The sequence below is a fragment of the Lissotriton helveticus genome, chromosome 10 (genome assembly GCF_964261635.1).
Source record: "Lissotriton helveticus chromosome 10, aLisHel1.1, whole genome shotgun sequence".
NCBI lineage: Eukaryota > Metazoa > Chordata > Amphibia > Caudata > Salamandridae > Lissotriton > Lissotriton helveticus.
In genome coordinates, this window is record NC_136071.1 from 527,089,499 (window position 1) to 527,115,736 (window position 26,238).

Genomic DNA, 26,238 nt, shown 5'->3' on the forward strand with positions numbered 1-26,238 from the left:
CTTTGCCGCCAGGTTCCCTCACCCACAGTCGCAGGGGAATGCGATATGGATGAACTGGTCAGGCAAATTTGCATACGCTTTTCCGCCAGCCCCTCTAATACCGCTGGTCGCAAGAAAGCTAAGGCAGCACTCCATGACACTCGTCCTGGTTGCTCCAACGTGGGCGCGCCAGGCTTGGTACACCACGTTCCTCGAACTCTCGGTGGTGCCGCATCAAAGACTGCGCCTCACACCCAGTCTTTTGACGCAGAACCATGGAGACATTCAGCATCCAGATCCACGACAGCTCAACCTGGCGATCTGGCTCCTGAAGTCCTAGAGTTTGGATACCTTAACCTACCTCCAGAATGCATGAGTATCATCAAGGAGGCGAGGAAACCTACTACTAGAGCATGCTATGCTGCTAAGTGGAAGCGTTTTGTCATCTACTGTACGTCCAATGACATCAACCCGCTAGATGCATCTATTCCCAACATCATCTGTTATCTGTTACATCTCTACAAGTGCAATCTGGCGTACACTTCCATTAGGATACATCTCTCAGCCATAGCGGCTTATCTTCAGAACAGGCAGCACCTCTCTGTCTTCAGGGTGCCCGCCATTAAAGCCTTCCTTGAAGGTCTGAAGAGAGTCATTCCCCCAAGAACTCCACCAGCTCCGGTGTGGAACCTCAACGTCGTTCTCACCAGACTGATGGGGCCACCATTTGAGCCACTGCACTCGTGTGAGCTCCAATTCCTTACGTGGAAAGTGGCCTTTCTGATAGCTATTACGTCTCTGAGGCGTGTCAGTGAGCTGCAAGCGCTCACCATACAAGAGCCGTTCATTCAAATTCACCCAAATAGGGTGGTGCTACGCACTAACCCTAAATTCCTTCCTAAGGTGGTGTCACAGTTTCATCTTAATCAAACTATTGACTTGCCAGCATTCTTTCAAAACCCGCAAACGGTGGCGGAAAGAATGCTCCATACCTTAGATGTACGGAGGGCGTTGATGTACTACATAGACAGAACACAACCCTTTAGAAAGACGAAACAACTCTTTGTTGCCTTCGCACCACAACACAAAGGCAACCCAATTTCCAAAGCAGGGATAGCCAGGTGGATTGTTAAGTGCATCCAGATATGTTATCAAAAAGCCAAGCGCACTTTAACAATACCCCCCAGAGCGCACTCCACACGCAAACTGGGGGCATCCATGGCTTTCCTAGGGAACATTCCTTTAGAGGATATTTGCAGAGCAGCCACGTGGGTCACACCACATACCTTCACAAAACACTACTGTGTTGATGTGCATTCCAAGCAGCAAGCAGCTGTAGGACAGGCTGTTCTAAAGACACTTTTTCAGGTTTCTGCAGCTGGCACGGGCAACCGCCGCTGATGGAGGGACTGCTATGTATTCTATGCTAAGATATGAATTTAGCAGCCCACATGCCTCGAACTGAATATGCTACTTACCAGTATGCATCTGTTCTTGGCATGTAGGGCTGCTAACATTCATATCGCCCGCCCTCCTCCCCGGTGCCTGTCGCAGCTGCAGATATACTATTGTATTTATTCATTAGCATGGACATCCTTTACACTTTCACTCCATCTCCTGCCACAATGGCGAAAAACAATCTGGGGATGGAGCCGATGCCCATGCGCACTGTAGTCCAGGGGAGGAGCCACCTATCTCAGGATACTTCGAAGACTCTTCCAGGACAACAATGTGCAATCATCCGAGCCCAACACTAGGCGGCGATCTAATGCTAAGATATGAATGTTAGCAGCCCTACATGCCAAGAACAGATGCATACTGGTAAGTAGCATATTCATTACTAACAGTATTAATATAGTGTGCATTTAGCCCCCAAAGACAATGGGTGATTATACATTTTGTAAAGCAAATGAAAAACAATTCGATAAAGTAATGATAGTTGGTTATAAGACCAGAACATATGCAACCTTTCGCATGGGGGTTCCTATTACAAGCAGGCTTTGAGCCCCACACTGCTTTAATGCTCCCCAAGTCTTCCAAAGACAGACAATCTCCAGATGGGTGAACTGCTGTTTACAAGCCTTTGCAGCATCTGACTTGTGCCAAGTACGTACTAGGGTGAAAGTACCCCGCCCCTGGCTGAAGAAGATTGACAATGATTCTTATAGGGTGCTTCCCCCTACTTTAAGTTGAAAAAGTACCCATCGCAAAATGATAAAAAGGTGAAAGGGATCAACATGGTATGGACCACCACCAAGGCTGTTGTTATGAGCCCCTTGAACCTAATCAATCGTTGTGCTTTGATCGCTTGTAGTGATAGATTTATTCCTTTTACCTGCACTGCCCATTGATTGAGTGCAGATGAACCAAGACACAGTTGTAGTGCTTTACTAAAGGAACTATGAATTCAGCAATGGCCTTCTCATCAGTAGAGCTTGCCTTGGCAATACACTGGACCGTGAAATCGCAGTGAATACAGCCTTTGTCCTGAGTGCCATCATGACATCTATGTTTACAACGTTCATAAGGTAAACCGCATCTGAACTACAGTAGGACCTGGGCTCTTTATAAATTTGCCATCTCTGATTCCTCAGATGGATGTTCTGGGTTATGTGGAAGAAAAGCATGAGTCTTGAGGGCCTGTCTCCTTCCAGAACCTCAGAGAATGATGTTGAGGACAGGAATTAATTATGATGCTAAACTGGTAAACCTGCTTCAGCAGATGTGCCTATGCCAGCAGAACCACCACCAACTTAACCAGTTGACTGTCAGCTGTGGGTTATTCCTCAATACTTCCGTTCCTCCCTTCACCCAACGAAAATGGGTAGATAAAAGGAAGACAAATGTTGTAAATGTAAGATTTACATGGCTCCTTTATACCACAGGGTAGGGGATTGCAGGCAAATGTAGAAACACAAGATCTAGGAACACAAGGGTACTCCATTAGGAACGATGAACGAGTGCTACCAAATGCAATATCCTACATCCATGATGGAGATTAGGGAAATAGAAAAACATTGTTCATTTCAATAGCTCCCAAATCTAAGATGATAGGTTAAAGGCATTGTGCTTCCGCCTAAAAAATCTGCATAAAAAAGGGTCTACGAAAACGTTTTTAGAAAATGTCCTACATGGAGCAGGCAAAGGGCAAGCGACAGATTAAACTTAGCGGAACCTAGTAGACTAGGAGACATGAAATAATAACATGACCCCTTAGCAATAGACCTAAAAATGAAAGACCCCAATATGCAGAATGTGAAGTAAAGGGGGACAGGTAACAAGGTGCCCATTAGGACAAGAAAACCCCAAACCTGTCTTTTTTTTTGTTGTTTTTTTTACAAATCTTGCCATACGACTTTTACAATCTTTAAATGCATTTAATCATACATTTCTGCATAAACGTGAGAAATCATAAAACAGGCTTGTAAAATCAGACTAAAACAAGCATTTGCAATGCAATAGTTCTCTCGTATGGAACTCTCGTACCTATTGCATTGCAAATGCTTGTTTGTAAAAGCGCCCCATATCGTACTTTCACTGTAATGTCGCCTGCACCCCTTTCCTTAGACAAGCCACGTCTAAGGAAAGTCACCATTAAATTGAAGCGCAGTATGGGGGCGCTTTTACAAAAAAAACACATTTGTTTGTCAAGTTGACAGACACATTTTTTTTTTGTAAAAGAGCTCCATGCCGCGCTTTCACTGTCAGGGCGGACATTCCTTAGACGACCCACTTCTATGGAAAGGGGCGTGGCCCCCATTTAAATGAAAGTGTGGCATGGATCGCTTTTACAAAAAAAGCATTTGTTTGTCAAGTTGACAGACAAATTTTTTTTTCTTTTGTAAAATGGCTCCATGCTGCGCTTTTTCTTTAATGGCTACTGTGCCCTTTTCCTTATACGCGGCTCGTCTAAGGAAAGGGGCGCGGCCACCATTAACGAGAAAGTGTGGCATGGGGCAGTTTAAAAAAAAAAAACAATAAATGGTAAAAAAAAAACAATAACATGTGGCCACGTTCAGTGCGGCAAATAAACCAAAGGCGCGGTACAAACGTGCTAAGAGAAAAAAAAAAATAAAGCTTTGTGAGAGAGCGTGTCCTGCGATTTAACGAAATAGTGCTCAGAGGCTGTGATTAAAGCCTACCAAGTAACAGCACATGTAGCATGGGGTGTCGCCTTGGGAGGTTACAAAATGAGACCAGGCGGTACTAAGGAGGGACTACCAAGCCTATTGACAAATGAAAAGCCAGTTTCCAAAGGACAATGACACAAGCCAATGAAAAATATATGGGCGGAGAGTGGGCAGAGCTTCAACTCCATACCTGAATACAGCATGCCTTGCAGAGCAGCGCATGCGCTGCCCAGGCTCAACTCAAAATACTAGTGCCAAACATTGGGACCCTCTACAAAAGAATGAATTCGGTTATGCTGACAGCTAATCTCTACGGATGGGAATGAAACATGTCATCAAAATGGTAGTGTCTGTTTAAAGGCTGACCTACATTAAAGCGTCCACTGTAGGCCTCCTACGCCAATCGCTACTAGGCACTGGTGAAGGCCAAATAGATTGCAATGACTTCTAACATTTGAACACACGACCCACTGTGTACACCCCTTTACGTTTAGGAGGCAAAGGTCTTGCTTTAACAAGTGTCAGCTGATTCAAGATCTCCATAAGCTTCTGAGTTTGAGCGGTCGCCACTGTTTAGGTGCTAAACTCTGTTACTCTTCCAATTCCTATCTCATTTTAAAATCACAGTATGCTGAAAACCTACCTTTTTCGACCGTTGTTTGTACTGCGTCTAGAGAGACTTTTTGGTGCGGAGCACCATGCAAATATTCTCACTCACTCAGTCGCTGTGCCGACTAAGCAGGAAAAATAGCAGTAACCAAACAGTCATTTAATGTGGACAAAAAAATGCACAGTTCTGTCTTAGTTGTGAATTGTCTGTGCGAGCTAGTAAGCAACAGAAGCTGAGTTGCTTGTTTCTTTCACTGTGGGATTAGGAGTCAGAAGTCTTCCCTAATTCCTGTTTGAGTGCCAACAGAGAACACCCATCTTTCAACCAGTCAGTTGGTTGGTTTTAGTAGACACGATATTGGTCCGGGTGACTCAGACCCATGCCGATTTTTCAGCTGTCAGCAAGAGTTACATTTATATGAATGTAATTGGAAATCCTATGCGCTTTTTCTGTCCTTTATCAGCGCTGGTCATATCTGGTAAGGAGGTTTGTGGATTGGATGAGGCGTGCTACCTTAAATGTTAGCTGGGCTTTTAGATGTAACAGGTGTAGCAATTTTAAGGGGTCTAATCTGTTGAAATTCTTTGTAATAATTCATTCTGCTGCATAAAGCATGTCCCTCACAAGGATTGGGTTGTATTTGGAAACAAGCATGTTTTGAATTGCTATACGTTCCAATATACCAGTCTTGATGGATCAAGAGACTGGTCCACTGTTTAGAAGTCTCTGGCTAAGAAAAATCTGTTTCCTTTCTGGTGTGGTTTGAATAATGCAGATTTAGCCACTGCTTTAACATAAGATTGGGCAGACATGAATCCATGAGGACGCCGCAAGCCTTGGCATTGATAGCTAGTATGAAACAGACTGTGTGATTTACTAGATCCAAGAACGAGCAGTCCATTGGGTTTGAAGATTTGTAGCTGGAATGAGTAGAAACTTGTTGTTTGATGAATTGATTTTTAAATATGCACTAGTGATGTAGAATATCTGAGTAGCATGTAACTTCCTATGCTTATGTGGGGAACCAAAGTGAAATCCGCTCTCTGGGTGATCTAAAAGCAAAAGTGGAATCCACTACTAAAGTTCTTTGGTAAAGCTTTCTTCCACGTCTAAGCATTGCTATGCTGGGGCTTTTTAAATTTAACATGTTATGATCCAGTTTGGTGACTATGGAAAATAAATCTTATGTAGTGTTGCTGGAGGCCTTCGCCTGAGATCCAAATACTAGTGTGGCCAGGGCCGGACTGACTACCAGGCGTTTTGGAATGCTGCTGAGCTGGGGGCTGATTTCACTGCGGTGGGGGCTGATTTTGTTGATGGAGACCTGTGGGTGCTTTGAAATAAACAAAGCAAAATTAATTTCATTCAGCACATGCAGGTTCCCATCAACGAAATCCGTCCCCAGCTCAGCAGCATTCCCAAACGCCCGGTAGCCAGTCCGGCCCTGAGTGTGGCTCTATTCTTTTGAGTTGATTCCACCTGGCTGTACAAGAAACCTGGATTCGGGTGTCTATCATAACCAGTAAAGAACTTGCTGTCCTATTGTGGGAGGCTATTGTGGTCCTATGCAGATTGTCAATGCCACCTTTTGAGCATATGATGATGTGCAGTTCTGCGTTCCTTCCTTAAGCATAGGTTTTTTGTAGTGGTAGCATCTGTTTGGAAGTATGGTGAAATTGACACTCCATAATTTTACTTCTGTATCATACATTTTGTGAGGTTCTGCTGCTTCTGCTTACCTGCTTGATATTTGTTAGCACTGGTAGCGAGGACTAAACATTATTTATTTTTCATTGGGATTTTGGATTCTATTATATATTGAATAACCTGCCTACCTTAGCTCTGAATGTTTACAGCAGGATTTGCATTATACCTTGCATGTAGCATACAGGTCTCTGTGACCCACCCTCACATTGCCTGTATATCATGTCTCTGGAGCTGCCATCTGGGGAGTTCTTATGCTTCACTAGAAGTAATCTAAGATCAGAAACGGTCTTATGTCAATGTCCAGGAAGGGGTCATACTGAACAAGACCCTGAATTTCGTCACAGGACTGTTGCACTTGGATTATAGGCATTTTGTACCATGTGCTGGCCCCCAGCAGGTAGCTCTTGCTGGTGCCACCCCCATTTTCTGGTTATTTACTGCTCATTTAGGAGAGAGATCCTACAAGTATATGCACTGAAAAGTACTCCTGAGCGGCTAACCACCAAGACAAAAGGGTTGGTTGTCCTGCTTTAGTAAATGCCCTCTTCACAGCTGACCCAGACAAATGGTGCTACAGGGGAAGTGCCTGCCATAGAACTCTACTGAAGAGGCCTGAAGCATCCTGGGGATGATTGAGGGGAGCTGGCTTAGGGAGTTTAAAAAGAAGGCAATTGGCACTTTGAACAAATTGCACACACTACTTTTATACGGGGATACCCAGCACCACTGCTTTGGTGATGACATTAAATTTCAAAAGGTAGACAGCAAAGTTTTAAGAGTCATATCAGTTCTACTTCTGGGCCCAGCCGTGCTTCTGGGGATGATTCTTTTGATCACATCAAGCAAAAAGATGTAGAAAAAGGCGAAAAGCAGCAAATCTGTCCTGGAGCGAGTTCCAAATTTGTTTCTAATTGCACAGCAATCATCTATGTTTCTCAAGATCCAGTACCAGAATCTCTACCTTGGCTACCTTTGAACAACTACGAAAACAGTATATATCTTCTCTGAGCGTAGTTTGATGAATGCTCGGACACAGTGTTTTCATTTTATATTTTGTTCATAACTCAATTTCTCCATACCAGTGGAGCTCTGAGATAGTAAATTAACATAAGAAAACTCCTTGGGCATACTAGTCAACTTTAGCAAGTATTTTTACCCAGCATCAGGTTATTTTTCTCGAAGGCTAATTGTTCACTTCTTGGTTGAGTTTTGACCCATTCCACTGCAGCATATACATTCATTGTGCAATCTTGGGAAATGTTTTATTTGTTGAAATTTGCCGAGCATCTACCTGGACGTCTGTTCATATTGTTTGCAAGCATTATTGTGTGAAGTCCGATGCTAGGACTGATTGTCAGCCAGACAAAGCGATAAATAGAAACCCATTCAGGTGCGAGGTCTTACATTTTATTCTCTTCCTTTTCATCTTCGCTGTTAGACTTCGTTCACAGCATATGAATTTATGAAAGATCTGGAGACGGTGACATAAACATATTTTTTCTTCCAGTACTGCTATTTTTCATGGATTCATATTGAGCCCTGCCTTTATGATAATGATAGATACCTTGTTTGCTTGGGAAATTAATAGTGATAACTTACTTGGATAGCATTTTAATTGTTTTTTTAACCTCCCGGATTCACCACTGAAGCCAAAGGGAACAGTTTTTAGCATGTGAGTTTATGGAATATACAATTGATGGATGTCATTGTTAAAGGTAAGTAATTTATTTTTCCTCTCTGTGCTGATGGCTCAATTTCTGTTTTTCCTACATGTTCTACTGCACCTGGATGTGTTTTCTTTTGTCTTCATGTCAGGGTTGTACTTTTTGATCATCCTGTATTGGTTCCTCCCTTTCCAGTTTGTGATGTTTCCGTCGTGTAGACTGTGTTGATTCCTTTCATTTTATTTATCTTCTCAGGAACTTTATTCTTTCACACTGACTTTTGTTCATCCTGTTTTGTGTTAACTGTATAGCACTCCCTGGTTTATTCTCCTCTTGACCATATACTGATTCTTTTCTGTTGGGCATTCCCTTCAGGCTGTACTGCTTGAAGATCTATGGACTGTCGTCTCTGTGGCGGCTCTTTCGAGGCAAGAAATGGAATGTTCTGCGGCAGAGAGTGGACTCCTGCTCTTATGACTTGGACCAGGTACAACATTTGCAACTCCTTTTAAGCTTTAGGAAGTAGGGTCTGTAAAGCACTGCACTCCTACTGCCTGCTAATAGTTTCTAATGGTTTACTAATATGCCAACTTAAGGTGATCGTATGCTCGTATAGAGAGACTTGGTGATTGCCAGGACACATTTTTGGGCAGAAGGCTAGAGTAACCCACTTGGAGGTTGAATCATCCTTTTTTTCTACCACTTCTGTTTTTTTCACACCCCTTTCTTTTCCTCTTCAACGTTCATCGGTAGAAACTCAAGCGTGAGTTCTACATCATGGATAGGTTTTTAGTTGTACCCTGACTGTCATTCGTCTGTCATTGAACATACAATTAGGTTCTGGCCTCTGAAACCTAGAAAAGTGGTGCATTTCTGTACCATACTCAGTAAATATGTTTTGAATATTATTCTGGCAAAAGGTCATGATTACCAGACTTCTTGTTACTGCTAGTTACGTAGTAGAGGGGAAACACCACATTTTGCTTGACTGGTGTGATTTAAAGATAAGGAACATTTAATCTGATAATAATTACCAGACTTACCATATAGTCTAATCACATCTCTATTCTGGTAAACACTCTACCCACGGATAGAACAATAGAGTCTGCACGATCTCCATATGCTTCCTCGGAGACAATTTTCTTCTTCTTCTTGTATTTTGGGCTCAGGGTTTAACTGGGCCAACACAGATACTGGATTTCCCTCTTTTTTTTAACTACACTATATCTGCATTGTTGTCCCGCTCTATGTAACCAGACACTATTGTTTGTTTATTGCAGTTGTTCATTGGGACTCTTCTCTTCACAATCCTGCTGTTCCTTCTGCCTACAACTGCATTGTACTACCTGGTGTTTACTATGGTGAGTATGGCAGCAAGTCCATTGGTTGTGATAAAGGGAGCAGAAAAACGCATGCCAAGTAAATACATTTGGGCCAAACTCATGGGGCACTGAATTCTTGAGTGTTACAGTCCACAGTGTGTATGCATGTCTTCATGAGTAGACAAGAATCCGGAAAGTGGTTTACGGTGGGTAAACTGTGGCACTTGCACTGCATACTGTGTAAGGTTGTGTGTATGTTTAGCTTGAGAAACCATGAGATCCTGAGTGAGAACTAGCTTGCACCGTAAAACCAGTGCAAAATCAGTTGGTCCATTGAGCTAGTACTCTAGACATTTAAGTCTGAAAACACTGAGATGTCAATGCTGGGCCAGAAATGTTCAAAATCCATTTTGGTTTAAATGTTAGCATGTTGAAGGAGAACAAATATGGTAGGTACATTAATTAAACAAGACTTAGCAAGATGGACCAGATGCAGGATCGGTGTCTCTGATGTCAAGTCTGAATGTTGCTTTAGCCTTGAACTAAAGTCAAGTCTGCGTCCAGAAGCATAATAGTGTGGTTTTATGTGTTTGCGATGGCTGATGGAGACCACTCTTGTATGAGGGCAGAAGACTGAAAAGTATGGGAGCGCTCTATTTCTCAACTTCTCTAGTGATTCAGATGCACTGTTCTGTAGGACCCCACTGCAGCCCTCACCACTGCCTCATATCTACTGCATGACCTGTCTTAGGTGATCCAAAAAAGGGAAATCTAAGGCTGGTCAGGAAAGAATTGAAAAACATTCACTGGTTTAGAATGCAACCACCCCCCATGTTCCATTTTAGAGGATGTGATGACTGGGTAAATGAATCATTGTAACTAAATAGCAAAATCACATCAGGATACTGTCTGTCATGCTACCACTATCTTAGTCGACAACTAACCACTACTAAGTAATTTTAAGAGTCATATGAATAATTGAATAAGTATGCACCTTGCAGATATGTAACAAATAAATTAAAGAGAGTGGGAACTTGCGTTCAGTGTTTTATTTAGTATTTGTAGTAGTCACCCGTGATTTCTTCTGGGCTTTCTTTTTGTTTTTATGTCGCAGCCTACCAGACAGTGCAGCTGTCTGGTTTGCTAAAGACATTGGGGAAATTCAGAAAGTTGACCTAGAAATGCATTCTGCCCATTGCTTACCATTGGCTTTGTGGTTTGTAACTCACATTATTTGGTAGAGACTCCAGCTACAGATTCCTTACCTTTGAATTTCCCCATGCGCCAGTCTGGATCCAGGAGATTTTTCATGAGCCGTACCCTAGTGCACCGGTAGATGGTGTTGGTTGGCTCCGTGTGGTGTTGTCTGCGTTAGAAGTGATGTCCACGTCACATATATAGGTGCCAACTCAGCCAGCGCGCTGACGTTGGTTCTTTTCATGCCAATGAACTCTACACCACTTTACTCAAAACCAATGCACTCTACGCCACTGCACTCTATGCAAATCTACTCTGCACCACTGTACTTTACGCCACTTCACTAAAGCCACTCTACTCCACTCTGACACGCCACGATACTCCATTTTATAATGCTGTACTACATTAAACTCCGCTCCACTGACACTCTACTCTACTGTATGCCACTCCACAGCACTCTAGTCCACTCTGTGCCATTCTGCAAAACTGCTTCACTCAACGACGGTCTACCCAACTTCCTCTAAGCCACTTTACTCCACTCTATTCTATGACACACTACTCCACTCTATTCCACTTCACTCTATGCCAATCTCTTCTGCTGTACGCCACTCTACTCCCCTCTGTGAAACACCCTCTACGCCACTACACTGTTCTCTACACCTCTCCACAACACTCTGCCACTCCACTCTACAACACTCTACTCAACTCTGACACTGTGCTCCACTCTACACCACACTACTCTATGCTTTTTCACTCTACAACACTCTACTCCCTCCACAACACTGTATGCTACTCCATGTCCATAACACTCCACCCTACTTCACTTTACGACACTCCACTCAAAGCCACTCTCCTTTACTCTTCCTACTTTTAGCCATGCCGAACATTAGCCAGTCTGGTGTACAACATTGCTAAAACATATTGGTGAAGCCATTAGCTCTTGCATAGGTGAGACCTAATGGCTTCGCCAAAGCTTCTTAAAATTTGGGACTCGAAAGACTTCTTCGAAGAAAAAACAACTTGCAACGTCAGAGCCCAACACTAAATGGCATGAGTATGCAGTGAATGTGACTCTACAGAACTACATGCAACGAACAGATGCTTACAGGGTAAGTAACCTATTCCTTTTGTGATTAAGGAAAAAGTTGTTTGTGTCAGTCAAAAGCGAAATAATCGGCTATCTTTCTCATCTGTCTCTATCGTTCTGTCGTCTTTCTTTCACTTTTTTATGTCACTTTTTCTCACACTCTCTCCTTCTTCCAGTCTGTGTCCTGATGTTTCTCTCTTATTCTTTCTTTCTCTTCTGTTCTTCTCTTGGTCATTCTGTTGACTTGTCTCTCGTCCTATCATCATTACATCAAAGTTAAATTTTAATTGTAGTTCGTGGCTCTCGTCAACTTCATAAAACATGCAAAGAGTTCAGAAAATCATCTCCATGAAATCACACATGCAAATCCCCTGGCATCGGTGTCTAGGTGTGTCTGCCTTGACTCAGTACCATAGTGATAATCTTCTGCCCCCACAACATGTCATGAGACCATCGGGCACACTTTTCCTTGAGACAATGGAGTGTGTGCCCACTTCAAAATTGATGGGAGAGGCCTGTCCTTCTAAAGTGGACAGCAAATGACATCAGTTGGAGGCAAAAGAACAGGAATAGCACAGAAATGTGTTGACGTCTCTGCAGGGTGCATGATGCCCAGATATTGAGCACTCTTAGCATTTTACCCGTATGCTTCCGGTCGATGTGATGGTAGCAGAACGTTGAAGAGAGTTCAAACAATAAATCAGTTTTGTTGTTTCTAAATTGTTAAGAGTATGTTATCTTTTGTTAGAGATTGACTGCCATAAGCCAGTAGGAAAGAGTGGCTTTGTAATTTAGAATGAAGAATTTGTTCAGTGGATGTAGATATTTAATAACCATTTGTAATGACTTCCTTTTATCTCCCTCGACACAGTTTAACCAGTTCGGTTTTTTTCTTTTGTTTTTTCTTCCTGCTAGCTACGCCTGCTTGTGGTTGTGGTGCAAGGTCTCATCCATCTCCTGGTGGACCTGATTCTTTGTCTGCCGCTGTATTCTGTAGGTCTCCGTCTCTGCCGCTCCTACAGACTGGCAGGTGAGTACTGCACCTCGCAGGATGAATGATTTGTTGCAGTGTCTGTGCAAGCAATGCAAAAAATAAGCAGGGAACCCTGGGTAGTTTCCATGTTTTAGCTGGGGAGCTGCTCCTTTTGCTCCTTTATATAGTGCACTCTAAATCTGCTCACCTCAGATGGCTGTTGTTTTAAGAATTGTGCTCTAAGCTTTAAAGTGGATGAACTGCAATCCATAAATCACACAAGACTTGCAAATTATAACTTGTGCATCAAATGCAATGCCATAGTCTAGACCGTGCAGGCAACATCTGATGCTCAGAGCTAAATGCCATACACAGTAGGAAATGGCTGCCCACGAAGGGTTGGGCACATGTGCTTACGACATCAATGATGTCGTTTAAGATGTCACCAGTGATGTCATTCACGAGGTCATGTATGATGTCCTATGTGTAGTATAAGCAGTACATTACTGGGGCATGACTCATGGCTACTTTACCTAACCGTAACTCATGAATTTGAGTATTTTTTTATTTTTGCTTTTTCCTTAACTATAATTAAATAGTGTATTGTTTTCAATGAATTACAGAGGTTTATTTAAACCTACTTTAAGTTCTTATAAGCAAACTAAATAATAACTGTAAATTTAACACGTACACACAGACTCGTATGTACAGCTGTGCAGCGTGTAGCATGCTATTTATTACGATTTTTGAGTGTCTGCATGGGCCATGACTCAAGAGGCCAAGCCTCAAGTGAGTTACAATGTCACTCCCTACCTTCAACAATGGAAATAAATGGAATATTATACTCTGTGCTTCTACATATATAATTTATGTCTAGCTGTCTTTTCATGTGTACTTGTTTAAGCAAAAGTTATTTAACTGAAACCAGGACATAAGTGGCTAAAGTTATGCAGTACGACAAAGCACATTGAAGAGACCTTGTGACTATCAGGAGAGTTGTTTTCCTCTGCAAAGTAATTATTACATGAAATATGTCAGGCAATACAATGTGTTTTTCTCATCTGTTTTGCTGTAATATGGTAGTAAACTTGAATATGATTGTTGCACTGTAGTAAAAAATATGTGAATGTGTGTTTTTCCGTACAGTTGCTGTAAATAATGTGATATGAAGACATATTTATTTTTTCACAACCATGGCTTAAAGATATATTATAAATAAATATGTAAAATCTTCCAATGCAGAACTATGAAAACACAATTCATCATGCTGCACATATTGCATAACATTTTAATCATTTGGAGACCGACCAATATAATCTTTAAATTTACTGCTAAGAAATTTGCTCACAGTATTGCACAGTACTGGCGTACAACTCCAGAAGGCATATACAGAATGGCCTGGTCGACCTCATGCCCACAGCTCAAATGAATGGTCTTGTTAATTCCAATATCAGGAGACATAATAGAAGGTGCAAACAGTCCATAAAGTGCATACACGTTTGGGGACACTTTTTCACATGAGCACCGTGCTAAGACTCGAGAAGATGTCCACTCCCAAGGAAGCTCAACAAGGGATGAGTGAATTCAAAGCGAAACTGTGTAAATTTAACCTGTAACTGTTAGTCATTTTTATCTTGAGATCCTGTTAAAAATAAATGTTCCTGAAGTATGAGGAAATGTTTCCAATCAAGATGTAGGACATATTAATGCCACATGTAGCCTGTGACTATAGAGCAGTCTTGGTATGGACAGAAATAATGCACTGATTCTGAGAAAGCTGTGAATATACTTAGCAATTCCAGCAATACGAAATACTTCATTATGTCCTCATTTTTATATTGTCATGTTATTACACAAAATAAATTTAAAATAACAAGTGATGTAACGGAGAGATTATTTGCTAACAGTGTAAGCTCGGTCTCATTTTAAGTCATGAAACATGGCTTACCCATTTGTTCTCCTCTCTTATCAGACGTTATGGAATTGTGAACAGAAATTGATGGCCTAACATAATACATGTTTCCCCAGAATACTTTACATGGGGAGTTTTAGAGCATAGTCCAGTTGGATAACATCCTTCAGAAACATTCTGGTCATGGCGGTTTCTGGGTTATTAAACAAAGAGTACCTGGTTTGTATATTTAACCGCTTTTTTATTTTGTGCGGGAATCGAAACAATGACCAATAGGTTCATATGCTCAATGTCAACCATTTACGTTTTTTTGGGAGAATATATACACAATACATTTAAACTTTTTGGCTGAGAATCAATACTTCTTGCATTCACCCAAAAACATTTTTCTGCAACTTACATAAATAAGGAAATGTGACAATAATTTTACAGTGAAACAAGTGATAATAATATCAAAACAATAATAACAAATAGAATTCATCCAATCAATTCTAAAGAAATACACCAGCTAACAATTGAAAAAAAGCAAGAACTCCATTTGCCTAACAATAGGTGATTGTCACGGAGTTACTTGAGGCTACATGGGCAATTCTTCTTAACCCCTACTGGGTGCATAAACCATTGTACACCCTAATTTTGGAGCATAGAGTTAATTCAACGCCCTATATAGCAGATCTGTTGAAAAGGCCGACGCGTTTCTAATCCCTGCGTTGTCTTGCGGGATTATCATCAGGGCGCAACATAACCTGAAATTCATGAACTCTCCTCACGTTGGTGAATGTTGGTAGTTCTTCTTCCGTAAAGGGTCTAACATTTTTGATTGATGGTTTGGAGGTCGCCTGAGACTCACTTTCATTTAAATTGCCATCGTGGCTTCCAGCTACTTCATTCACTTTAACTTCGATTTGTGTGCAGAGGCACACATTTTCAAGTGCTTGGAAACTTCTGTTTTTCTAATTTATATATTCGCGAAGTTTTCGATGTCCAATTTTAAAGGGAGTCCTACATCACAGTATACTGTGATGAAGGACACAAAATAAAAAAGTGGTTAAATATACAAACCAGGTACTCTTTGTTTTATAAACTAGTATTGTTATTCGTCCATACCTGGTCTGTTAAGGACGAAACTCCCCTTTTGTGATAAAAGTTTCTGGGTTATGGCATGCTGACAATTACAGTAATAGCATTATCATGTCTTCCAGATAGCTCAGAGCTGCTTATCATTCGGGAGAATTTGTGCAGGTGGATATTAAGAGACTCAGAAGTCCTCCGGGAAACCTGTCCTTTTCAGATTGTATGGTGGCTGGATTGGCATATCCCTGTATTCCAACATCATTTTGAGCAACTGGAATACACTTTGCTCTATAGATGTTCTTCTTCGCTTCAGTTGGTTTCAACAAACTTTACTTCAAAAGACAGAAATGTAATCAACAGGGGGAGCCATTTGTGGTTAGTGTTGAGTATAACACCCAAATATTTAAAATGCCTAAAAGTCACAAAAGGAGTAATCCTCATAAGTTCTGTTTTTAGATTGTTTCAATGAAGCAACATTCCATGGGATTTCTGTACATTTACAGTTAAATTCAAACTCCCCATTAAGGTTATCAACTGGAAAATAAATCTCTGGAGGCTATTAAAGTCTGGGACATGTCTGCATGTGCACACCCTCCCTACATTCAGCTATTTATATTAAGGTAATTGATTTGCTGCTTGATGGTAATGTGCTATATTCTCCACAAACTGGTTGCATGCTAGAGAACTGCAAAACAGACGCCGCAACAGCTAATTAATTGCAATAATTTCAGCTGCTGCGAGACAGGACACTCTTAAGAGCCTTCCCAGATCTTCAAAGCTATACAACTAACAAAGGGGACTTTGCAGTCTTCCAGCGAATAGTGTAGGCTTCAAGCCAAACTTTAAACACTGCTTTTACTGTCTTAACAAACTCTTTTCAAGAAGTCAGACTGACTTATCTTTGAGAGTGCAGGGCTCTACTAGTCTTGTTGGAGCATACATCTGTTGGGGAAGGAATGCTGCCTTCCTTTGATATCTGGTGCCCTCTTCATCTCCAACGTCCAGTGACTGTGGTACTTGAAGCCGCAAGACGGAAAGGGCCTGGAAGGTTGATTATGGAATCTTGGCAGGGATCCATTGTATACCAGAACTATTAGGAATTCTCTATCATCAGCTTGACAGCTTCTATTGAAAGGAGCAGCCATGGTTCAGTAGTGAAAAGAATCTTCCAGTTGCAGTGGCTGAAATATTGGAAGAGATGTTGAGTACAGGCTGCTGGGCTTTGCTGTGGCCTCTGCTTCAAGGGTTATAAGTGGGCGTGCTATGGGATAGCGGCCTGATGGAAGGACCTATTTGAAATACTGAGACACTGTGAGTGATAGTTCAGGGTAAATATTCCTGATCTACTTGGATCAAGACCTTGGCAATTTGGTATAAGTTCAAAAATCGGCATAAAAGACAAACAGATCACTTCCTCTTTACCCAGCTCCGGTACACAGGAATCCACTTATAATCAAACATCTAATCCAGAGTTCATGGGGAGGCTGGGAAATGCTCAGTTTAGGAACATTCCACCAGCTCTAATGTACAAGAAAGTGCTATTTAGAGTGGAAGTGTAAATTGACTGGATTCAAATGCATTATGATCTTGTGTATTTTTGTTATGTTTACAGCTGGTGTGAAGTTCCATGTTCTGGAGCAGCAGGCCGGGAAACCCCTCCGACTACTGATGCAGGTAAATGATGATTTGGGTGAGGCTGCAGCTTTGCGATCTAATCTGAGATCCTACCAGCCATTGTTCTTATTAAGGTATAACCAGAAAAAGGGGTATGAGAGCCCACCCATAGGAGGCAGTGTGAAACCACCAAAGGTAGTGTTATATTGAGTCCACTAACGATCAAGAGTGGGGCATGTGGCCAGTACACGCCCAACCAAGGAAGAGACCCTTAGCATTCCACCCTCCACCGTCACTTCAACACATAGGCAGGATGTGCCATGAGAGGGAAAGTTATGTTGAGTTAAAGGTGTCAGACAGCAGGCCGTGTTGACGTCATGTGGCATCAAGGACCATTAGAAGGTGTATATATAGGTAGGCCTAACAAATCTGCAATAAAAAGTGCCACTTTATTTTTTCCCACCAAACCTAGCTACCTGGTGGGTGGTGGTGGGTCTTGCCTGAGTTGTGGTCATCTTCCTTGGTAAAGGGAGCAGCTGCATACCTCACTCTGAGGCGATGCTCTGAAGATTGCAATATCTGGCCAGCAACAGGATTGACTATTTGTACAGGTATTGATAATCTTACATACCTTTAATGTTGCTGACCATTTGGTTGACAGTGATAGGCTGCCTGTTCTACCAGAGGGGTATAACTACTAGACCCCTTTACCAGTACTTGTTTTTCTTCTTCATCATTCTGTGGACTGGAAAGACAGTGCACCAGTTCAGAAACACATTAGACACTGGAATGGGGTTGAACCTTTGGGTGGCTGCCATTTTCACGCCAAGGTGGGCATAAGTCTGGGAAACATGCAGAGTTGTCTTGCTTCCGGGACTTCAGGGATAAAAGAAGGTCATATCATCCCACTAAAGAGATGGACTGCGCCTCCCATCAAGAGTGAACTGAAACCCAGGAAAATCTGCATATGGTCATGCTTTCTGGAAGACCTGCTTGAAAACAGTTTGATGGACTGAGCCTGCCCTGGACCCACAACATTCTCCACACACCCCAGCAACAAAAGAGAAAGAAGTACTAAGAGTATTCTCTGTGTCGATAACCTTCAAACAAAAAGAAAGGTGCGCCTGCATCGTCCACAATCCATCTTGTGCTTGTATCTACCCTTCCAGAGGTTCCAGGATGCAATCAGTCTTTTTGTCTCCTGCGTCAAATCAATGCCCAATGGCTGGAGGAGGTTCTTAGACTCCTGTAAATTGAAATCCTCTTCCTAACCCTTGCCGGTCCAGAGATATTGTTTCTTGGATTTATGGTTGGTACTTAGCACTACAATGTCTGGGCTTTAATCAATGGACTTGAAAAAAAAGTGATTTGGCAGACTGATATCTGGATATCAACTTCTAGTGGAAAAGGCACTATTATATCAACCCAGTGAGTACTTATTCACTAATCCATCTGGGCTAATCAAAACCAGGACAACCCGTCTGACTTAAACTGGTAGTTCGATTCAAGTGACTAGGATTATTTCCTTAATTGGGCTTTGGTGATCAGATACTAGGTACCAAGGTCATCAACACCAGGACACCATACACTCTTTGTTGGCTTGAATCAGCCGTGATGGTGAAGGTTTGGGATGTTGGCATGGCATGGCTTTGGATTTCTTTGTGGTGATCTTTAGGCCCACTTGCTGTGCATAGATGTTTTGGCAAGACACCTTTTTCTGGCTATGCTGGTGTGTCTGAGAGATCAAGGCTAGGTCATCTGCATAGTCCAGGTCTTTCACTGTAGAGACTAAGGTTCATCAGTGATTCTGCTTGGTCTTCATTTGTGAGGTTGAAGAGCAACACTGACATCACATATCCCTGTCTCATACCAGTCTTGACTTTGAAGCTCTACTTACTAGCTCCCACCTTGCAGGTAAAATTATAATAGATTCTATTGTTGTGGAGAACTACCTGCTGCGGTATGCAGTATTCTCAGTATACGCCAGAAGCTGTCACAGTGAATACTGTCAAAGGCTTTCTAAAAATCAATTAAATTGATGTATAGTATATCTCTGCCACTCTAGGCACTGTTCTATGATGTTGCGTAGAGTAAGGATCTGTCAGCACACCCTCTGCCCTTGCAGAACACAGCCTATTCTTTTTTTAACTGCTTGTGTCCACTGCATAAGATATGTGCTGTATAATGATTTTTGCCTGGATTGTACTCTGGATTGACAGACGGGTGATTCTATGCCAGTTGTTGGAGCTGGTTAGTGCTCCCTTCTTTGGAATCTTGACAATGATGCCGTGCTTCCAGTCATCTGGTACTTTTCCCCCTCTGAAATCGGTGTAAACTGTAGTGGGAGGATCTTGGTTGATGTTTGTGTCTGGCTTGAACATGTCTGCCTTCAGGTTATCTTGGCCAGGAGCTTTTCCATTCTTCAGAAATCGGATGTGTTGGGGTGGTGTTCACCTCCAAGTCTGTCTCTGCTTCTTGGATTTCTGCTACACTTGTTGGTACTGGTCTGTTCTGTTCAAGACTTCTTTGAAGTGCTCGGCCCAGCTTCCTTCCTAATCTCTCTCTGTGGTGAGTAGTCTGCATTGTGTCTATGATAGGGTTGTTGTATGTTGCACAGGATTTACCACTGACTATCTTCATAATCCTGAAGACCTTCCCCCGTTCTCTTCTACTGGATGACTCCTCTGCTTTGCTGGCAAGGTTATCTAGCTATGCCCAGTTGCCTGCGCTTGTCATTCTCTTGATGGCTCTGTTAATCTACAGTACCACCTGGAGCATAAACTCTGCTCTGACCGTGCACCAGCCCATGTGGCTAAGTCCTCAGTCATTAAACTAGAGGCCCAATAGAAGCTCATCAGCCTTCTGTTCGAGGCAACCACATTTTTCACTCCCTTCAATTATGGAGTCCTTCAGCATTCAAAGACAGTCGCCAGATCACAAGTGCCATCCAAGCTAAACCACAGAGACCTACTGCATTCTTCAGCTGCCAAAGGGTGTTAAGTCTTTCAAGGCCATGGGATCATTCCACTCACCTTCCTCAAGGTAATGACAAAGGACTCATTTCGCAGTGAAAAACAATCATTCTAACTGGCTTAAACCAAGAAGTGATAATGACTCTACCAGGGACCAACTCCCTCTATCTTAGGAGCCACAATCCTATTTCTCCCCACTAACACCGCCAAGCCAAGATACCCCTGATGTATGGGTCATTTCAGTGGTGCAGAACACCTTTGCCTCCACAAATCTCTTCATCAATGCTACATCTAATCTACCCCAGCTGCCATCCCAAGAACTCCTGCTGGAAGTGTAAGAGGCTGCTGCTGCTTCTAGACCCAATAGAGCCAACTCTGCCCCTATAGAAGTGAAATTAAGGGTGGTGATGATCTAAATGAATAATACTACATTCTTTATCTATGAAGAAGCAATAGGGCACCCACTACCTCCCAGATTTTTCAGCTGGAATGTCACTAGGACAATGGACCTTACAACACAGCATGTTACTGCTCATCTCTCACATTGCAAGGATCAACAGTACCCTGGTATAAGTGGAAAATTATCAAGGAAATCTCATTCCTATCTTTTAGGCCTGGAGTAGTTAAACTATACGGGCCTTTGCCACTCATGTGAACACCTGGTGTACCAAGTGAGCCTCCTTGGATGGCTAGGCAACGTTGCTCCCTATGGGATAGCCTTACTTTGTCATATGCCTCCCCTCTCCGCCAAATCCACCCCCTAACTCTTCTCTTCATAAGATCACTGGGAGCTTAGGGTGCTCAAAATTACAAATGATCCCAATGGCCGAAATTCGGTTAATGTGAACTAGCAAAGAACATCAACCTGCTCCGGAAATGTTATGCCTTTTTCTGCATCGCAAAATGGGATTGCAGACAGACATAAGACTTACGCTGCAGTCAATGGACTCTTCCAGAACAGGATTTGGGTAAGTAATGGTCCTACAGCATCTGTGTTCCCCCAGCACCCTAAACCAGCCTAGAAGTGAATCTAGTTCTGTCCAAGGTAACACAAAAACCTCTTGCTGTGGTTCTCATGCAAAATGAAATAAGAATACTTCTTTGTGAGCTTGACATGTGGTAGGCACACGAGCGACTTTCAAGCTATTTGCGCCTTGGAATGGTTTTTGATAAGGAAAGGTGGTTTTGAGGAGTTGCTCCATCTTTCTAGAATTAGTGTTGGTGAAAGGGGATAGGAGCACACTGCCATCACGTCTCAGCGTCATTACCTCTAGGCATCTTGGTCGATGTAGTACATTCTTTTTCGCTCAGTACAATGTTCGAAATGATAATTTGCTACTGCCATATTTTTAGTAGCGTATCCCTAGACACATGTTTCTGGATTCCCCCGTTCGCAGTAGGGAAAAAGTTAATAGGTTGCTGGACATGCTGCCACTTTTCACAGGCACAATTCCACTCGGGGCAAGCAGGCGCTCCCAGCTCGTCAACTCAGCTCAAAGGGAGCCTTTTAAAACGGTGAAAGGGGATAGGAGCACACTGCCATCTTGGTCGATGTAGTACATTGTTTTTCGCTCCGTACAAAGTTCGAAATTATATTTGGCTAATGCCATATTTTCTGTAGCGTATCCCTAGACTAGAATTACTGTTGGTGTTAACCCAAATGAGGAGAATGCCTCCTCAACTAAGGAGATTTGGCAGAACCTGGAGCTTATATCTTCTAAGAATCAAGCCTGCATTCTACTGACCTACTAGTTGTGAACTTTAGAAGCATTGATGCTGAAGAGACAGCTGATGAGGCAACCATTGCCAGATGGTGGTCGTGTATCACACAGTGTTACACCCTGCTTAAAGTCTAACCTCCATGCAGCTCCTGGGTACACACCGGTAGGATTAGGCAGCGTCTGTGGCATCTTCCAAACATGTACTTGTCAGAGACATATGCTGGGTGACTATTCAACCCCTCACACATTCTTACTGTCGCCTCTTGAGACTTGATTCCAGAGTGCTGCCTGTGCTCTCCAAAGCCTAGGCCTAAGCTGTTTGAGGCGTCTTCTCATCTTCCCTTTATTAGGTCATTTTCATTTGCTTTGGGCTCTAGCCACAACCTGAGAGTGAGGTAGAACCAGAATATATGAGTTGAAAATAGTTACATCTATGGTGACTCTGTTAGTCTTAGCCATAGCAACCTCCCCATTACAAACATCTTTGCTCGGACTCCTGCACACCGATTGGCTCCATCCTTGGTCTTGCATACAGACTACATTCAGCTGTCTGTTATCCAAACGCCTCTTGTGGACCAAACCAGAAGCTTACAATGGGCTTTTAGAGCCTGTCCATTGCTTACAATGGTTGGCTTTATTGTCAGTCATGTGCTTGCTTCATAATCAGGAGCATTCCTCCCTCTTCTTTTGATTGACCTCATCTCTACCATAGCAACTTTACCATCCTTTTCTGACTAGTATTCTTCCATTGTTCACATTTAGCAAACCTCTTTTTTCTTCAGGCACTCCATGAGAGTGCATGTGCTTTCCGTTGTCCTCTGGTGTGCTGCTCGCCCCCTCAGATATAAACCAGCACCTTTTTATGTATCGCTCCCTCTTCCCACCACTTCCTATCCCCCTTGCTGCTTCATATGTTCCATTACATTTGTGCTTTGTGTTGCTCCTTCCTCCCCCCACCATGTTGATTGCTCCCTGTCCCCTAATTTTTTAAATATTTATTTATTTATTACCCCCTCCTCAATAGAAATCATGCTAGTTTGTTGCGACCCCACCTACACCTGGTTGCTCTCGACCCCTCTCAGCCTGCATTGTTGCACCCTCATCCCTTGAGGCCCTGGAAAACAAAATATATTATTACTAGTCTTTTTTTGAAGGCCTAGCAGCTGCCATTTGCTACCTGGCCACTTCATGTTTACAAACGATCTTTCACATACTTAAAAAGGTATTTTTAAATGTATCTATCCAAATGGTACTCAACACATCGGAACAATAAATAAAAATAAAATGCCGCCTGTGTCACTCCTTAGGCATGTGCATGCTTGCGTACATATCATGCATGGAAGCACATACAAAATGACACAGCTGCCAGTCATGACGAGTATGGGCTCATGTGTACATTTGCATCATCATACCTTTTCTTTTTTTCCCCAGTGCTGTGCAGCATCGGCAAAAGGCATTGGCAAAGTCAGTGGGTCAAAAAGGCGAGACCCATTGGCTTTGCCAATCCTTGTATCAATAAGGGCCTTGGCAGTCATGATAACCAACTTTTATTTTAGTCATGCTAAACCATTGCTGACAACCTTTTACTGGCATTCTATCAAAGACCATATTATCTATAAGGGAATGGGCGTAGTGCATTGACTTCTTCATGACCCCATCATTGCTTTTATTAGAAAGCGCCTTTTCTTTACTGTTCACCGGTTAGTCTCAAATCAGAATTTGATGCTTAACTAAATATCCCTTGGATCAATACGTTTTGCTTTTGTGTTCAATGCTAATTTCTACTCTGGTCTTTAAAGATTCTATTACTTTTTTTGTTTGTTTTTTTTGTTTAGGGACTGTTTCTTCCTTTTCTGCTTTCTGGCGGTCCCTATATAACCACCTTTTTGCTGGCTCTCCTTAATCTTTTGTTTCAACTTATGTTGTGCTCATTTTGGATTATAAGTATCTGACTGCCGTGTGTACTTTGCACCCCCATACTCTTCCAGTCATTGCCCTCTTTTTATTTATTTTTTGTTTGATTGAGGATGATCCATTAGGAGAAAAAATGCAAGAAGTTATTGGTGCTGATTAGGAATATTTCTAATTATACGTACAAAGTAGACTAAAAGCATGAAATATAGAGGCCTCCTCATCATTCTAGAGTAACTAGGATGTAGAGTGCAGGCAACACGACTAAGAACATTAACACTAAAGTATACGTGGTCGCATGTGATAGGCACATCAGATCTTCTGAGCTGATTTTAACTGTTTGTCCTAACTTCCTTTTCAGTTCAACCCTTTGTCATATGGCCATGTGGTGCATACGTACAGGCTGCCAACCTACTGTTGCTACCCCAAGGACTCATGGGGCTCCCTGTGTAAGAAGCTGTTTGTCGGAGAGCTGATCTACCCGTGGAAGCAGAAGAACGAGAAGCAAGACTAGAAGAATGAGACTGAAAATGTTCTTCCCAGACCAGGATTAACCCTCAACCTGTAGGGCACTGACAACCAATCAAACACCACACTGATATGCCAAGACTAACTTACTGATTGTGATGTTTGACGCGGTCTCGCTCCTTGAAAAAAAGTATGAATTATTCTAACACCCACAAACAGAATATAGTTGGAACTGCTACTTTGTTGACAGCTCAGAGGTAATAGAGTGCACCCTGGAATGTTACTCTAACTTATAAGCAGTACCTTCAGAAGCGATTTCATGTAGCATCAGCCAATCGGAATCCGTAGATGCTGAAAGTGCCCTTTATCTCCCCTGAAGCAGTGTATCAGGCAGACTAGGAAGGAAGCTGCATCAAATAGCTTCCTGGAGCAAGTGTTGCCTGTAGCGTAGGAAAGCAGCCTCATCAAATGTTTTCCCAGTGCAGTTGTTCTATTTTTTTAGTAAATAACACAAACTCTCTCTCGATATATAATTTTTGTGACACTAATCCCAACCACTGTTTAGCCCAATTTTTAACCTGCTGAGACTTTTTTTGAATTATTGTTTTAAAATTAATTTTATTGTTGAAACAAATTTTAGAAATGAGATTTTTGGTGCTATGCTTTTAGTTAAAAGCACTTTTTGATTTCCTGACCTAAAAGTGCTTCTCTCCATAAAATGACTATATTATACTTATTTATAAAATATATATGTAATATTAGCTACTCTACTTGGCTGTTAAAATTACATCTTTGGGAAAAAATATTTCAATCTTCGTTACTTTTCAAAAAGGGCATAGTGATAGTGGCATGTGATGTTGGCACCATTGTGCAAGATTTATGCTCTCAGCTATTGGCCCGTTAAATTGGCAGGAGTGATCATAGCTACTAGCCCTCTGTTTTTTTGGTCATAACTCAGTATTACTAGACACACAGCTCTGTGATCGTGCCCTGTGATGCTGATCCCATGGGTCAATTGTAGCAAATGGGGCTATTAGCCAAAACGTGATGGTTGTGCTAGACCATCTCAGTTGTAATGAACTATAAAGTCATATGAGTGATCTGGGTTCAAGTCTTTTCCTGTGAAGCTTGCTCTCTACAGATATAGTTTCTGAGCCCTGCTGTGGGTCATCCCTACATTAATATTGTGGTCCTGGGTAGATTTGTTTTGGATGAAAAATCTATGCTGCTCCTTGAAATCAGAGGGCATACATACCACATCCCTCAGTTGGAGCAATCTTGGAAAGGTCCTGTACCAAACAGGGCATGTCTATCTCCGCCTAAATTGATGGTTGTAGGTACAAAGATGTTCAGAGCAAACTTTGTGTATATTGGATAAATCAGAACTGGAGTAGCTATGCTGAGCACAAAGTACAGAAATTATTGTTATGTATTTTCCTAATAAAACAAGAAGTTGATATTTTAATAAGACTAACACTTTTATTTAACCATAAGTCTTCGTCAACACAGATGTTCTCTTTCACGTGAACAAACTGACTGAAAGAAGTATCTCTCACCTGCTATAGCACTTTTTAACATTTTATTTTTATTGAGTTTATATCAAACTATTCATCACTAGCAATGCAGTTTTTATATTTTGTCAAATCTTGAGGAACTGTCTGAAACCAATAGGAACTGTCTTAAACCAATAGGAAATTGCAAAAAAGTCCCCACCTCAACTACATAGCATTCCATAAGATAAATTACATCGCATTTTTTTTTCTCCATTAAAGGCCACATGCTCTTTCCCTTTCTTCAGTTCAGTACAGTCAATTGAGAGCTTCTAAACCCTTCAATAAACCACAAGACCGTTATATCAGTAGTGCAGTCACATCTACACATTATTTCTAGGTATATT

At 42.0% G+C, this 26,238-nt stretch overlaps 1 protein-coding gene across 3 annotated transcripts in view; it reads left to right on the forward strand.

Annotated features, from left to right (window-relative positions):
* The window catches only part of PIGQ (phosphatidylinositol glycan anchor biosynthesis class Q), a 196,970-nt gene extending 171,164 nt beyond the window's left edge, over positions 1-25,806 (forward strand). For all 3 annotated transcript variants that reach the window (XM_078663064.1, XM_078663062.1, XM_078663063.1), the window contains exons 7-11: positions 8,466-8,577; positions 9,371-9,451; positions 12,612-12,726; positions 17,268-17,329; positions 24,235-25,806. In XM_078663064.1, the coding sequence (XP_078519190.1) occupies positions 8,466-8,577; positions 9,371-9,451; positions 12,612-12,726; positions 17,268-17,329; positions 24,235-24,387 (523 nt within the window). In that variant the 3' untranslated portion in view covers positions 24,388-25,806. The remainder of the gene's footprint in view (positions 1-8,465; positions 8,578-9,370; positions 9,452-12,611; positions 12,727-17,267; positions 17,330-24,234) is intronic.
* The last annotated feature ends 432 nt before the right edge of the window (positions 25,807-26,238 follow it).